Raw genomic sequence first — 17,426 nt, 5'->3', positions numbered from 1 at the left:
TGAGATCATGTGTGGTGTTGAACTCTCAGGAGGGATAAGACCGCGCAAGCTGATGAAGATTTAAGTGCATGTGGATGGGCAGGATGGACTGCACTTTGATTATTTTGGTTTGCCCCGAAACACCACGTATGGGCTTGCATGTGCTCAGTAATACCAATTTTTGAAGGATACTTGTGTGCTACTGGCCTAAAAAAGAAAACGTTTGAATAGCCATGAAAGTGTCAGAGTTTGAAAGGAACATGTTAAGAACCTGAACTCAACTTCCTGCTACGTAGGGGGGGCGGGGGGGAGGTGGAGGGGAAAGAGAGACGATAAAACAATGCAAGGTATGACAAGTAGGGGAAAATTATAGGCATGATAATACGATTATAAATAAACTTTAAAGTTGTGATGAATTTGCTGTTTTATATTCTGACTAGGCCAGAGTGATACCCGTCAATACTGTGTCAGCATACTGAAGGAAGTCAAGTAGGCCTAAGGCAGCTAAAGTTGTGGGAGATAAATTACTTTTTGGAATAATCAGCTTTGCCCAGCTCAAATTTATTTCTATTTGAATGTTTATTTGTGATCTTGTTTAATATTTTTTGATGAATTGACTATGTGTAGCAGATGCTTCACCAACTGGAGATTTATACTCTGGTAAATTTTAGTAAAGCGCTTACTGGCAGTGCTGCTGATTTTAACTGGCAACAATAAACAATAAGAAAAAAAAAAATTACCTAAAGGTCAATGTATATCCTTCCCTACTTCCACTGACACGAATGAGGAAGCAGCCTAAAGCTTGGTTTGCCAACAAATCTTCCGCTTCTCTGTAAATCAGAGCATAAAATTGTATTATTTTGGTACACATTCTCAAATAAAGCAGAAACGCACACCCGAGACAAACACCCAAAATAAGTTGGAAGGGAAGATATTTAATTGTAAGGCAGAATCGATTTGTGCCAGACTTGCTCTTGCATCCCTGCAACTCACATCTGTCTCACCCAACCCCCAAAAGGCCCTGCAAGAGGTTCCTTGAGGATTCAAAAGGAACTGTAAAATACGATCATTTGGGGAAGTGGGCCAGGTGGGGGGAGGGAGGGAGGGAGGAATAATTATTTTCAAACTTTTCTCAAACACAAAATTTCTCCTTTTGCAAAACATTTGAATTGAATTGAATATCTGACGGGTGAGCCAGGATGGGATGAAGAGCTTCTTTAACTGTCACTATCTTGTGATCTTAGGACACTATTGCTTTCTATCATGCCCAAATTTCAAGCTGTAGGAAATACAGAATTTGAATCTGATAGATCCGATTAATTAGTGGGACAATTACGGAGATGAAATAAATTAAAATGCAGTATGAACTGAAATTAAAGTACAGTTAAACACAGGAAGAATTTGATCCTTATTCTTAAGCAAATTAACTCTTAACTGATTTGGAAATAAGGTTTTAAATAATGCTGCACATGTTCAACGTTTACAACTAATAACTCTCAACATCAGAATTTCAAACTCTTTTGTTCATCTTCACCTTTCCCATTGCCCTTATTTCAAGGTTGTGAGGACAGACATACAGGTAATCTGTTCCCAGATCTTTGACCATCTCACTTTAGACAGATTCCTGGTGTGTGGTCTGACTCGGATTTTCCCTCCTTTCCTCCATGGGGCCCTGGGCTATTTTTGTGTCGGGAAACACACGGACAATCTAAAGTCACACTGCATCTAATACAGTACGTCAGTAAACTAATTACTATTGGGACGTTGCTGTTGATGGAAATCCATTATATATTATAAGTGGTAGGTAGTTTGCAGATTTCTATGCAGTACCTGTTTTGCCTGTAGGTGGCACTGTTACGGGGTTTAACAATGTGGAATGAACATGTTTGACAATAGTTGATGCATAGGGGGAGAAATTCGGGAGCGCCCCATTTGGAGTGTTAACTTTTAAAGGTTGAAAAAATTAGCGGCAGACGCTATTGTTTTTCAATTAAAAAAAAATTGGGGGTTTGCACTCCAGGAAGGAAGTTGAGCGTTAAATCAAGCGCTCCAGTTCTTTCCTGCAACGCAACAGGCAGGTGTGCAGCACTGCCATGTTGGAAGGCTCCTTCCCTCCCTTAAAAAGGGAAGGGCCATCGCTGCAGGCTCTGCAAGGGAAAAACTTAAACTGATTCCCGACAGCAGCCACGATCCGGCCCGATCAGCCCGATGCACTGCAGCAGCGTACCAGGCTGATCAATCGCTGGCAAATACAAATGTAAAACAAAAAGAGAAAGCATTTCAGAATTTTTATTTTCCCCACTTACCTCAGCCACCGCGCCTTTAAGCGTGGCCCCCAAAGCGCCTGACCTCCCAAAGAACACCTCCTGCAACTGCCCGAGGTTTCACCCAGCGATGCCCAGGGGGCAAAACCGAAGTTTGGGTCCGGGGCGCTACCAGGGTGATGCGCACGGCGATGAGGTCACGATCTCCAGGTGAAGGAGATCGTGACATCGGCACAAATCTCCCACTGAATATATCGGGAGTCGATCTGATCGCCACGCCCAGTTAGTAAATGCTTCGTGCCCCGTTACTGCCTCCCAGAGGAGATAAGTATTTTTATTCATACATTCATGGGATGTGGGCGTCGTCAGCAAGGCCTGCATTTATTGCCCATCCCCAATTGCCTTCGAGAAGGTGGTGATGAGCAGCCATTTCAGAGGGCAGTTAAGAGTCAACCACATATATAGGCCAGATCGGTAAGGACGGCAGATTTCCTTCCCGAAAGGACATTAGTGGACCAGATGGGTTTTTACGACAATCATGTAATTTTATGGTCACCATTGCTGATGCTAGCTTTTTATTCCAGATTTATTTAATTAACTGAATTTAAATTCTCCAGCTGTCATGGTGGGATTTGAACTTGCGTCCCTGGATAATTAGTCCAGCAACATAACCACTATGCTACCGTACCACTTATGGAGGCGCTAAGGAGGCCAATTTCAAGGCCAAAGTATTAGTTCTAGCCAATATGTAGTAGTTCCACACTTTAGGTAGTGAGTCGCTCTTCAGCAATTTTTGACTTGCCTCTGGATTTTAGATGAAGCTATGCCACACAAGTTGTGGTTGGAATCTTTATTATGGTCATAAGTATAATAAACTTCCTTCCACATTTCTCTGCATTAAATTTTATTGGATATTCATCGGTTCAATCTATTAGCCTGTGAAGTAATTTACAATCCTCTTCAGTTAACCGTGCGCTCTATTTTTATGTCAATTGCAAATTTTGATATTGTCATCTCCCTTGCGTAGCAACACGTGTAGAGGTTCTAGCAAGGTGCTTAACCCGGGTAGGAAATTACCAAAATAATTGAGGAATCCCAGGAACGACCGCAGCTCCGTCACGTTCTGTGGTCTCTGCGCGTTCTTGATGGCCTCCGCGTCTTGGCGTCGTTAGGTTTGATGCCGTCTGCCGCGATTCTTCTCCCTAAGAACTCGACCTCTGGTGCCAGGAAAACACACTTCGAGCGTTTCAACCCAAGTCCCACACGATCTAGCTGACTTAGAACCTCTTCCAGGTTCTGCAAGTGTTCGATAGTGTCCTAACCCGTGATCAATATGTCGTCCTCGAAAACCACGGTGCGCGGACCCAACTTTAGCAGACTCTCCATGTTCCTTTGAAAAATGGCCATGGCCGATCGAATCCAAAACGGACATCTATTGTAGATGAACAAACCTTTGTGCGTGTTGATGCAAGTGAGGCGTTTCGAAGATTCCGCCAGCTCCTGCGTCATGTAGGCCGAGGTCAGGTCCAACTTGGTGAACGTCTTTCCTCCTGCTAGCGTCGCAAATAGGTCGTCTGCCTTGGGTAGTGAGTACTGGTCCTGCAGAGAAAAACAGTTAATCGTTACTTTATAGTCCCCCAAATTCTGACCATGCCATCGCCTTTGAGAACCGGAACAATCGGACCGGCCCACTCGTTGAACTCCACCGGCGCGATGATGCCTTCTCGTTGCAGCCTGTCCAGCTCGATCTCCACTTTCTCTCAACATATATGGCACCGCCCGTGCCTTGTCGTGGATGAGTCGTGTACCGGGAATCAAGTGGATCTGCACCGTCGCCCCCGAGAAACTTCCGACGCCTGGCTCAAACAACGACGGAAATTTGCTCAGAACTTGGGCACGAGGCATCGTCGATGGACGAAAGCGCTCCGAGGTCGTCCCAGTTCCAGCGGATTTTTCCCAGCCAGCTTCTGCTGAACAGTGTAGGGCCATCTCCTGGTACAATCCATAGTTTGTGCACTGCTCCATCACAGGAGACTTTTACTGCTGCGCTGCCAATTACAGGGATCAGCTCTTTAGTACAAGTTCTCAGCTTAGTATGAATAGGGCTCAGCTTGGGCCTGTGTGCCTTGTTGCTGCACAGCCTGTCGAAGGCCTTTTTGCTTATGATGGACTGACTCGCACTCATGTCCAATTCCATGGATACTGGAATTCCATTCAGTTCAACTTTTAACATGATTGGTGGACATTTCGTGGTGAAGGTGTGTACCCCTTACACTTCTGCCTCCTCGGTTTGAGTCTCTAGTTCAGTTTGATGCGCCATGGATTGGTCTTCCTCTGCAACGTGGTGGTTTGCAGGGTTTGCAGCTCGTCTGCACATTTGCTGGAGGTGTCCCATTGTTCCACAGCCTTTGCATGCATAGTGTTTGAAGCGACATTGATGGGCTCGATGATCACCTCCGCAGTGCCAACAAGGTATTAACTTGATGGAGGATACTTGATGGAGGACTCAGTCATGTGAGGTCATGCCGCTGCAGGCGTGTACGTTCTGTCATATGCATTCCTGCCTGAAAACAACATTACTTTGTGTACAGTACTTGCCGAAACATCTTTATGCTGTGAAATTTGTTTGGTGTTATCATTGGTGGACATAATTGCCTGGGCTATCGTTATGGCTTTGCACAGGTTCGGTGTTTCAACAGTCAATAGTTTGCGAAGGATAACCTCATGGCCAATGCTCAGCACAAAAAAGGCTCTTAGCATTTGCTCCAGGAATTCATCGAAGTCGCAATGTCCTGCAAGACATCTTAGTTCGGTGACGTAGCTTGCCACTTCCTGGCCTTCAAACCGTTGACATGTGTAAAATCAATACCTTGCCATCAGAATGCTCTCCTTCGGATTTAGGTGCTCCCGGACCAGCAGTGTACACAGTTCTTCATACGATTTAGTTGTTGGTTTCACCGGAGCGAGAAGATTCTTCATGAGGCCATAGGTTGTTACCCTGCAGACGGTGAGAAGGATCGCCCTTCGTTTTGGCAGCATTCACACTCCCTTCCAGCTTGTTGGCCACGAAGTATTGGTCGAGTCGCTCCACGATGGCCTCCCAATCGTCTCCTCCTGAGAATTTCTCCAGGATACCAACAGTTTTCTGCATTTTTGGGTGATGGTTCATTATCTCGTCGCCAGTTGTTATGTCTCGAATAAAGCAAAGTGACTGAGTACTGTAGACATGAGTAAGTGTGACCTTAGTCCCTTTATTCTAACTCCAGAGTACTGGTACAGCATGGGAGGCCTGCTATATACAGTGCTCCCAAGGGATGCTGGGATCCCTTGGGACTCCAACAGATGCGCCCTCTGGTGGCAGTAGAATGCTGGTTACATAGTTTTGCATACATATCAAGGGTCTAGGTCTTCAACAATAAGTCATGCAGTTGTGAGCCTAGTGGATGAACTGGTAATGTGTAGTGTGATTTATTAACAAAGGTTTAACAACCAACTAGTTTTTAATAGCAATGTGTTGCTATGAATTCTTAAGCAAAGAACCCATGAAGCAAATACATTTACAGGCATCGCTGGCAAGGCCAGCATTTATTGCCCATCCCTAATTGCTCGATAAGGTGGTGGTGAGCCGCCACTGAACCACTGCAGTCCTTGTGATGAAGGTACTGCCAGAGTGCTGGTAGAAAGGTCATTTCCAGATTTTGTAAAAGTGCCAATGAGGGAATGGCAATATCCATTAGTATTAAAACCAGACTCACCGCCTTGTAATCATCCCATGGAACCAGCATGGAAAAGTGCCATTCTGAACTACCTTTCGAGCCTGGGTCTCTTTGAACCACCGAATTGTAGCCCTTTTCTTGTTAATTCGCTGCTCCTTATCTGCCTGTTCCTGTAGCCAGCTGTTGCTCATGTGGTCCCGAGAATTATCGAAGGGAGTTGCCTAAAACAAAGGCAGAACTTATAGCAGACATCTTGACTTTTAAAAAAAATCACTCAGTCCTTTATACTCAGTTACTAAAGTTAATAATGGAAATAGGATACCACTGCCTGGAATTGGTTATGCATAGCATTGCCTATTTTATCCTGGGGCAATACTAACCTCCCCACGATTCGAAAGGGGCCCGGGGGGGGGGGGGGGGTTTAAGAAAGACCTGCCACACCAATTACCTTTTTACAGTGGCGGGCTTCGAGCCATCTGAGGGTGGAACACTTCATTCAATCGGGCTCCCACAGTGCAATGGGAGTCCAATTTAAATTTTGACAGTTGCTGAGTGGGTTTTCCAGGGAAAGGGAGGTGGGAGCTGCTGCTGGCTCCACAAGGCAAGTGCCATTTACAGCATTTCTTGTGGGCCAGGAGTGTTCCTCCCGGTCCATCAGGGAAAGCTTTGGCCTCCTCTGCTGATTGTGGCCTCTCTCTCGCCCCGCCATCCCCCCTCCCCACTCTCTCTCCCCAAACGCTAACCTTTCCCATTCTCGATTGCTGTGGACTGCCCCAAGGGTCCCCAGCTACATTCTCCTGCCCAACAACTGGTCAATTCAGGCGGCTGCCGAGTGTGAAATGTCCTTGCCTGGGTCGTGTGTTGTTTTCGGCCTCCCACACACCCAAGATCTTATTGAATTGCGGAGCAGCATGAGGGGCCGAATGGCCTAGTCCTGCTCCTATTTCTTAGGTTATGTACCCTCCCTGCCAATATCAGAGCCACAGTTACGGAAAGGTGCAAAATAAGAGAAATTCTCTTCCCTTAAAATGACTGGGATTAAAAATATTGAAAAACAGTTACAGAAATGTCACAATAATGCACACAGACACAAAATGATTTAAATAAAATGAAATTTTGGGGGGCAAAAATATGCTTTATAAAATACATTGAAAAGGATCTGGTATAAATATTAGTTTTAAAGCAGTTTTTTTTGAAGGGTTAAGTGTATTTTTTTTTAAACTTAATAAATAACTTAAAAAAAAATTGTTTTGTGGTCATTTGAAGCAATGCTGCCCTTGTCCTAGGTGGTAGCGGTCGAGGGGTTGGGAGATACTGCCGAATAAGCCTAGACAAGTTTCTGCAGTGCATCCTGTAGATGGTACAGACTGCAGCCACAGTGCGCCGATGGTGGAAGGAGTAAATGTTGGAGAGTGGGGTGCCAATCAAGCGGGCTGCTTTGTCCTGGATGGTGTCAAGCTTCTTGAGTATTGTTGGAGCTGAACTCATCCAGGCAAGTGGAGAGTATTCCATCACAATCCTGACTTGTGCCTTGTAGATGGTGGAAAGGCTTTGGGGAGTCAGAAGGCGAGACACTCGGCACAGAATACCCAGCCTCTGACCTGCTCTTGTTGCCACAGTATGTGTGTGGCTGGTCCAGTTAAGCTTCTGGTCAATGGTGTTGATGGTGGGGGATTCGGAGATGATAATGCCATTGAATGTCAAGGAATGGTGGTTAGACTCTCGCTTGTTGGAAATAGTCATTGCCTGGCACTTGTGTAGCGCGAATGATACTTGCCACTTATCAGACCAACCCTGAATGTCAATTAGGTCTTGCTGCATTTGGGCATGGACTGCTCCATTATCTGAGGAGTTGTGAAAGGCACTGAACACTGTGCCGTCATCAGCGAATATCCCCACTTCTGACCTTGTGATAGAGGGAAGGTCATTGATGAAGCAGCTGAACGGCGTAGTACACTGCCCTGAGGAACTCCTGCCATGATGGGCTGTGTGACCAACCACCACAACCATCTTCCTTTGTACTAGGCATGACTCCAGCCAGTGCAGAGTTTTCCCCCTGATTCCCATTGACTTCAGTTTTTCTAGGACTCCTTGATGCCACACTCAGTTAAATGCAGCCTTGATGTCAAGGGCAGTCACTCTCACCTCACCTCTGGAATTCAGCTCTTTTGTCCATGTTTGCACCAAGGCTGTAATGAGGTCTGGAGCTGAGTGGTCCTGGCGTAACCGAAACCGAGTACAAAGTCCTGAGATATTTGTGTGTCCATTAGGCCAATCTATACTCTATATAGTATAGTTATTTAATCATGTCATTTAATCACTCCTGCCTTCTATCCTATCACAGACCTTCCCTGTTCTTTCCCCTCCCCCTTTCTCTGACCTTGCTTAAAATCTGTTACATCTCTAACTTTTTCCAGTTGTGACAAAAACTCATCAACCTGAAACGTTAACTCTGTTTCTCTCTCCACAGATGCTGCCTCACCTGTTGAGTATTTCCAGCATTTTCGGTTTTTATTTCAGATTTCCAGCATCTGCAGTATTTTGCGTTTCTAGACTAGTGTTGATATGAATTTGGCTTCACATTCAAGTGACAAAATGTAGTATAACTTTAGTTTTATATTATCCAAATCAAAATGTCTGGCCAGAGAGAAATATGAGAGTTGACAGATGGCCTCATGCCGCCCTGAGCACAATACAGTCTCAAAACTGTTACCAGTATTATTGCACTCTGTCTTTTGACTATATTTTTCTGGACAGGAAGAAATTGAACACCACCCTGAATGCCCATCTTCCAGACCAGAGCATAGTGCCCATTTTAAATGTAGATTCCTCCCACCCACCTCCCTTATCTAGCCCTTGCAGGTAACATTTCACTATGCATGCTGCTCCAACTAAATGGTTAGGTCACCGACTTCATTACTCACAAAAATCAGTAATAGTGGTAGACGACACTGCCAGCTTTTCCCTCTTCTTGATACAGCATGTACTGTTGTTCCAGCCAAATAAACTAAGCTACAAAACTCAAAAATTGAGCATGGCCAAACTAGTAGTAACACAGGCCAGAGGCTTGAACCCTGGAACTTTTAAAGAGGAAGTTAAGCCCCAATAAAGTCTGACCAGTTTTTTTTTTATTTTTTAAATACAATTGTTGCCAGGTTTATTAGTCACAGATGGTGAACTCTCTGCACACTATTCACTTTCGACCTGGAAATTGAGGAAGTGATCACATATCTAAATTGAGAGACAATGTACAATTTATCTTTAGAAAAGGCTCAGAAAGACATACCTCTACTAATTTACTCCGGGGTCTGGGAACTGGGGGCTTCACCGCATTGCAAAATTTATCTACAGCTACAGAACGAGGTCGAGGAAGAGGCTTCTTTTTTCTTGGAAGTGGAACTGGAGGGGTCACCAATCCTGTATAGTACAGATTTTGCTTAAAGTATCATTTTCTGTACAACTGAATAGCTTATTTTGCAACAGTTTATATATTATGCTTAAGAATCCATTCATAGATTGCATTTCAATATGACTACTGTATTGCTGCAGAATATGTATACTACATGCATATTGTATTACATATACGACATGGCCAGCAGTGGAGTGCTAAAGTAAATCGCTCATTATTTTGGGCATGGAGTGGGGGGGTCCAGTCTAATCCCACTTACCAGCTCTAGGTCCATAACCCTGCAGATTATGGCAGTTCAAGTGCCCATCCAAGCACCTTTTAAATGTGGTGAGGGTTTCTGCCTCTACCACCTTTCCAGGCAGTGAGTTCCAGACCCTCACAACCCTCTGCGTGAAGAAGCTTCCCCTCAAATCCCCTCTAAACCTTCCACCAATCACCTATGCCCCCTCATAATTGACCCTCAACCAAGGGAAATAGGCCCTTGCTATCCAGCAAATCCAGGCCCCTAAAAATTGTATACACCTCAGAGGTCTCCCCTCAGTTCCAATGAGAACAAACCCAGCCTATCCAATCTGTCCTCATCACTAAGCTTCTCCATTCCTGGCAGCATCCTCGTAAATCTCCTCTGCACCTTCTCCAGTGTAATCACATCTTCCCTATAATACGGCGACCAAAACTGCATGCAGTATTCCAGCTGTGGCCTAACTAGTATTATACAATTTAAGCATAACCTCACTGTTCTTATACTCTATGCCTCGGCCAATAAAGGCAAGTATTCCGTATGCCTTCTTAACCACCTTATCCACCTGACCTGCTACTTTCAGGGATCGGTGGACAAGCAAGGTCCCTTTGTTCATCTACACTTCTAAGTAACCTACCATTTAATGTGTATACCCTTTCCTTATTAGCCCTCCCCAAGTGCATTACCTCAAACTTGTCTGAATTAAATTCAACTTGCCACTGTTCTGTCCACCTGACCAGTAGATTGATATCCTTGTTCTTATCCATAACTACCTTGAATCTGACCGAATTATGGTCACTGGCACCCAAGTGCTCTCCCACTGATACCCCTTCCACCTGCCCAGCTTCATTCACCAAAACTAAATCCAGAACCGCCCCCTCCCATATTGGGCTTGTTACATACTGACTAAAAAAGTTCTCTTGAATGCATTTTAGGAAATCCGCACCCTCTATACCCTTCACACTATATTTGTCCCAATCAATATTAGGATAATTGAAATCCCCTATTTTTACTGCCCTATGGTTTTTTGACTTCACAGAAATTTGCCTACGTATTTGCTCCTCTATCTCCCTCCCGTTGTTTGGCGGTCTATAATACATGCCCAGCAGTGTGATCGCCCCTTTTTAATTTTTCAGTTTGACCCATATGGCCTCATTTGATGATCCCTCCAACATATCATCCCTCCGCACAGCTGTAATAGTTTCTTTAATCAATATCGCACCTCCACCCCTTTTTACCCCCTCTCTGTCCAGTCTAAAAATCCTGTAACCAGGCATATTGAGCTGCCAAACCTGCCCCTCTTTCAGTCATGTTTCTGTAACGGCTATAATGTCATACACCCAAGTGTCTATCTGTGCACTCATCTGATCCGCCTTATTCGCTATACTCCTTGCATTGAAGTATATACCATTTAGCACAGGAAGACCTCCTAGATTACGACTTACTAATCCTGGTTTCCTCTGTCTTACAGATTCACTTTCTACATTCTTGCTTTCCAATGTCAGCTTTACTTCTTTCCCTATTGAATTTGTTCTCAGGTTCCCATCCCCCTGCCAAGCTAGTTTAAACTCTCCCCAACAGCACTAGCAAAATTTCCCGCAAGGATATTGGTCCCAGTGCTTGAGGTGCAACCCGTTCGATTTGTACAGGTTCCATCTCCCCCTGAAGCGGCCCCAATGCCTCAGGAATTTAAAGCCCTCCCTCCTGCACCAACTCTCCAGCCACGCATTCATCCTCTCCATCCTTCTGTTCTTGTACTCATTAGCATGTGGCACCGGTAGTAACCCGGTGACGTCCTACCAGTTAATGTTTCTCCTAGCTCCCTAAGTTCTGCCTGCAGGACCTCATCCCTCTTTCTACTCATGTCATTGGTCCCGATATGGACCACAACCTCTGGCTGTTCACCCTCTCTCTTTCTCCCCTCCCCTCTCCCCTTCCCCCTTCCCCCCCCCCCCAGAATGCTCTGCGTCCGCTCTGTGACATCCTGGACCCTGGCACCAGGGAGGCACCATACCATCCTAGAGGCATGTCTACGCCTGCAAAAACACTCCTCTATTCCCCTAACTATTGAATCCTCTACCAATAAAGCTCTTTTATTCTTTGTCCCTTCCCTTGTGCAGCTGAACGACCCGTGGTGCTTTGGACTGGGCTCTGGCTGCACTCCCCAGAGGCACCATCGCCCTCACCGGTGCTCAGAAGAGAATATCTGTTGGAAAGTGAGATGGACTCGGCAGGGGAGTGGGGGGGGGGGGGGGGGGGAAACTACCTGCCTAGCATTCTTCCTCAGTCTGGTGTTCACCCACTTCCCCTTTGCCTGCGTGCTTTTAAGCTGTGGGGTGACCACCTCCTGAAACATGCTATCCACGTAGCTATCAGCCTCACGTATGCACCGTAGTGACTCCAGCCCACTGCTCAAGCTCTAATGCGCAGCTCGAGTAGTTGAAGCTGGAGACACCTTTTGCCCACATGGTGTTCTGGGCTGAGCGAAGCACCCAGGACTTCCCACATGCCGTAGGACATGCACTCCACAAGATTACAAACGTATTTTAATGTCCAATTCATTTTTGGTAACTTCATTTCTTGAATCCTTAAAGTACAGTTAGGCTACCCAGGTTGTTCTAACAAGCTAGGTGGGTTGAACAGAAGTACTAGATAATAACTGTTGATCTTCCTGGCAGACTCAACTATCCCTCTGCAATTAGCCACGCAGCAAAAGGCTTGCCCTATTGTGCAGCACCCAAAATGTTTTCCTGATGCACAAAGGTTGCACAGTTCCCACTTGCATTTATCAAAGGCACACCAATGTCATTGTACTTGTGCAAGGACACTGAATAAATTCAGTAATAGGAAGACTTTTCCAACTGCAGTCAAGTTCAACAACTTCTTATTGAATGAAGTTTTTGATTTAAAATGCCCATATATTATTAGGATATCCCAAATTGCCAGTGATTAGAACACATCTGGAACATTGAAAAGGTCTTACTCTCAGACTTTGGCATTGGTGTAGCAGCAGCTCTCGATAGGTGAAAGGGATACAGACCCAATAAATTACTCTGGTCAGATGAACTCTATCCCATCATGTTTACAGACACAAAAGCAGCAATTTTGGGGGAGGCAATGAGCATGACTTAAAACACCTGCAATATTAATGAAAGGTCTCCATCCAGATTAATGTGTTTTCTACTAATTTCTTGGATTCTACTCAATGATCAACTGGAATTCATTGAAATGCTTCACAAAACTAAAATTTCCATTTTTCTGCCTACAGACAGGCAGAGGAAAAGGAATTCTGCTCAGCTCTTTGGCCTCACCATGAAACTGTCCCAAATCATGAGGGACGCGAGAGTAATCGGGGCAGGTGACCCGCATCTGTAGAGCTGCAAAACAGGCACCCACTCTACTGTGCTGCTGTAATCTCGGCGTGCCATCCGGAGGAGAGGGCTGGGTCTTGGGAATAAAGTAAGGAATTGTTTTCCCACTTCCCCCTTGCAGAGAGGTTTTGGCTAACAATATGAAAATAATTGATCATGGATTGATTACGTTTGCAGATTTCTATCTTGGGTCTTTTGGAGGGCCACAATGGAACAAGTGTGGCAAAAAACAGCCAGATCCATGTTCTGTCTCAAAGTCCAACTCCTTGCCCACAACTCTGCATGGATTCAAACTCCTGCTTCAAGGACCAGAATCTTTAGGCTATGGTCTTTGAAATAGTCAAAACTTGATTGATTAACATTGGAATTTTGTAAGATTACTAATAAATGAGGCTTGCAGCCCACACAACACCTACTTTCATTTATCCATTCCATTTCCTGCTTCTTTCTCTCCATTTCTTGTTCCAATTCAATCTGCCGTTTTTCTTCAATCTGTCTTTCCAGTTCCAGCTGACGCTGGTTTTGGAGCTCAGCCAATAGAATTTTATACTTGCTTTGACAGCGGAATCTTTTATAGCCTGAAGAATGCACAAAGAAATAAATTATCGGAACCAATTCAATTCTACAAAGTCTTCAATTCTACTTGTCAAAGACAAAAAAGAGCATAAAGTACAACTGCCATGCATGGAGAGTAATGGATTTATTAGCAGCACAATGATGCAGTCTGCAGGCTCAATTCTTCACTCTGATCAATTATTTTGCTTGGCTGCATTAGATGCATCTTACAAAGACAAATCAACAAGAATCATCGCCAGGAAGAAAGTGAAGATTTGACTTTGAGAATGCTCTTTGTATTGATTGTAGGATGAAGCTTTTACATAGGATTACATAGGATATACGGCGCAGAAGCAGGCCATGACGGCGTTTATGCTCCATTTAAACCTCCTCCCACCCTTCCTCATCTATGGGAAAAGGTGAGAGGAGGGTTCCTGCCCTTTGCTGGTATAGCAGTCAGTGGCTTGGGGTTGTTGCTCCTTGTCTACCTCCACTAAATAAGTAATCTCACAAAAGGGTGGGAACCACCAAATACAACATCCAGTCAAACAGAGTTATAGCATTCTGTAGCAAATTTCTGGGGCTCAAAAAACATTTTTTTTATTTTAAAGACCAAAAATGAAGATCTTAATGAAAACAGTCTGTCCCTTTAAGGCACATAGCATGCAAATGGCAGCTTTAAAAAAAATCTGTTCTCTAGATGTGGGCATCACTATCTCAAGTTTATTGCTTATCTCAAGTTTCCCCAAGAAGTTGCTGGGTGTTCCTGAACTGCTGCAATCCTTGTGGTGAAGGTGTTCCCACAACGGTTTTCGGGTTAGCATTGGTAGCCGTGCCTTCTGGGGAACACTGTGCCTGACGCCAAGCAGGAAATCAGATTACACAGATCTCTGACATTTGTATACTCTTCAGGTGCAACTGCCTGAAAAACCATAAAGGAATCCGAGCTGCAATGCTGCACAGACATAAATGTGGGTAAAGGATTAGTGCCCAATTTTCAGGCATTATTTGGATGATAGACAGAGGAAAATCACCCTCATAGGGCTGCATTACTGGGAAGTGCCCTGGTTAGTTAAATTTATTAATTCATATAGAGATTGAATGACATTTGATACTGGAATTGAAAATTAGTGTTCCTCAAGGCTGCTGGACCATGCCTGCTACCATATTAATAGTTTTAAAATTGCTAAAATCGGTTTCCCTTTTGATTGCCAAGTTAAAATATTACCAAAACTGAAATAAATGGCTAATGTTCCCTCCAAGTAGAATAACACAATTTAAAATCCAGATTGGCAGTTATTGCTTACTTTTCTGGATAATTATTGCAGCTTTTTCAAGTCTTTCTATGCACTTTGCCAACTGATCCTGATGCCAGTATTTAAAGAATAGACGGGATTTTCTGCAAGGAGAAAAAAAAAATCCAGCATAAGAAATCAATTAGTGAATTAGAATCTTCTCGATAATGGAAGTCACAAGTTCCCTGTAGGTAACCCTACAATGTTTTACATTATATTGGCTTAGTCTGATATAATATTCAATGTATTTGAAAAGCACTGAAAGTTGAGATTTCACTGATTAACTAAGAAAATGCTATTCTTCGTTACTTTTTGATGGCTATGCCCTATTGGCATAAATACAAAGTGTGATTCCTTACTTTATACACGCCCTGACTTCATTAACTTAATGGATGGAGGAAGATAGACCTCTTGAAGCTACCAGTAATCCTACCTGAACCATTAACACTTATACCTACAGTAATATGAACCTTATACTCGAGTAATGTGAACAGATTATGGAAACTGACCAGAATATTCATAAGTTTGATCCCCAGTCTGTGCTGAATTATCTGATTTCAAATTAGCCACTATAATTGGATTCAATGCCAGAACTACTGCTGTTGATTGCTATCCAGGACACAGATGGATAAGGGGCAAGAACAGTATTGAGCTTGGCTGTAACATCCCCTGTAGGGTATGTCCTCCCAGACTCGTGCATAAACAAATGGCCACTTATGCAAAGTACTGAAAGGCAACCAGTGCCCATGTAACTAGCAGAATAGATAAGGGGGCGACCAGTGGATGTCGTGCATTTGGAGTTTCAGAAGGCATTCGATAAGGTGCCACACAAGACGTTATTGAACAAGATTAGGGCTCATGGGATTGGGGGAAATATACTATAGCATGGATTGAGGATTGGTTAACAGACCGAAAACAGAGTGTAGGAATAAATTAGTCATTTTCAGGTTGGCAGACAGTAACTAGTGGGGTACCACAAGGATCGGTGTTTGGGCCCCATTTATTCACAATCTATACCAATGATTTGAATGAGGGGACCAAATGTAATATATCCAAGTTTGCTGATACAAAGCTAAGTGGGAATGTAAGTTGTGAGGAGGATGGAAAGAAGCTTCAAGGGGATATAGACAGGTTAAGTGAGTGGGCAAGAACATGGCAAATGGAATATAATGTGGAGAGATGTGAAGTTATCCACTTTGGTAGGAAAAATAGAAATGCAAAGTATTTTTTAAATGGTGAAATATTGGGAAATGTTGGTGTTCAAAGGGTGCAGGGGGTGTCCTTGTACAAATTACTGAAGGTTAACATGCAGGTACAGCAAGCAATTAAGAAAGTAAATGATATGTTGATCTTTATTACAAGAGGATTTGAGCAGAAACATAGAAAATAGGTGGAGTAGGCCATTCGGCCCTTCTAGCCTGCACCACCATTCAATGAGTTCATGGCTGAACATGCAACTTCAGTACCCCATTCCTGCTTTCTCACCATACCCCTTGATCCCCCTAGTAGTAAGGACTTCATCTAACTCCCTTTTGAATATATTTAGTGAATTGGCCTCAACAACTTTCTGTGGTAGAGAATTCTACGGGTTCACCACTCTCTGGGTGAAGAAGTTTCTCCTCATCTCGGTCCTAAATGGCTTACCCCTTATCCTTCGACTGTGACCCCTGGTTCTGGACTTCCCCAACATTGGGAACATTCTACCTGCATCTAACCTGTCTAAACCCGTCAGAATTTTAAACGTTTCTATGAGGTCCCCTCTCATTCTTCTGAAATCCAGTGAATACAAGCCCAGTTGAGCCAGTCTTTCTTGATAGGTCAGTCCCGCCATCCCGGGAATCAGTCTGGTGAACCTTCGCTGCACTCCCTCAATAGCAAGAATGTCCTTCCTCAAGTTAGGAGACCAAAACTGTACACAATACTGCAGGTGTGGCCTCACCAAGGCCCTGTACAACTGTAGCAACACCTCCCTGCCCCTGTACTCAAATCCCCTCGCTATGAAGGCCAACATGCCATTTGCTTTCTTAACCGCCTGCTGTACCTGCATGCCAACCTTCAATGACTGATGTACCATGACACCCAGGTCTCGTTGCAGCTCCCCTTTTCCTAATCTGTCACTAGTCAGATAATAGTCTGTCTCTCTGTTTTTACCACCAAAGTGGATAAACTCACATTTATCCACATTATACTTCATCTGCCATGCATTTGCCCACTCACCTAACCTATCCAAGTCACTCTGCAGCCTCATAGCATCCTCCTCGCAGCTCACACTGCCACCCAACTTAGTGTCATCCGCAAATTTGGAGATACTACATTTAATCCTCTCGTCTAAATCATTAATGTACAATGTAAACAGCTGGGGCCCCAGCACAGAACCTTGCTGTAAGAGTACAGACATCTTACTGCAATTATATAGAGCCCTGGTAAGACCACATCTGGAGTATTGTGTACTGTTTTGGTCTCCTTGCCTAAGGAAGGATATATTTGCCACTGAGGGAGTGCAACGAAGGTTTACCAGACTGATTCTTGGGATGGGGGGGATTGTCCTATGAGGAGAGATTGAGTAGACTAGCCCTATAGAGTTTAGAAGAATGAG

The 17,426-nt window shown here is 44.2% G+C and overlaps 1 protein-coding gene across 1 annotated transcript in view; it reads right to left on the bottom strand.

The window, feature by feature from the left end:
• The window catches only part of LOC139231060 (myosin-IIIb), an 80,373-nt gene that overhangs the window by 19,167 nt on the left and 43,780 nt on the right, over positions 1 to 17,426 (bottom strand). Inside the window, exons 13-17 of the mRNA XM_070862487.1 lie at positions 14,843 to 14,934; positions 13,397 to 13,558; positions 9,246 to 9,376; positions 5,999 to 6,180; positions 720 to 809 (exon numbers count right to left, since the gene is read on the bottom strand). Of these exons, the coding sequence (XP_070718588.1) occupies positions 720 to 809; positions 5,999 to 6,180; positions 9,246 to 9,376; positions 13,397 to 13,558; positions 14,843 to 14,934 (657 nt within the window). The remainder of the gene's footprint in view (positions 1 to 719; positions 810 to 5,998; positions 6,181 to 9,245; positions 9,377 to 13,396; positions 13,559 to 14,842; positions 14,935 to 17,426) is intronic.

This window comes from Pristiophorus japonicus, chromosome 2, assembly GCF_044704955.1.
Source record: "Pristiophorus japonicus isolate sPriJap1 chromosome 2, sPriJap1.hap1, whole genome shotgun sequence".
NCBI classification, from domain to species: domain Eukaryota; kingdom Metazoa; phylum Chordata; class Chondrichthyes; family Pristiophoridae; genus Pristiophorus; species Pristiophorus japonicus.
This window is presented reverse-complemented; position numbering and strand designations above follow the sequence as displayed.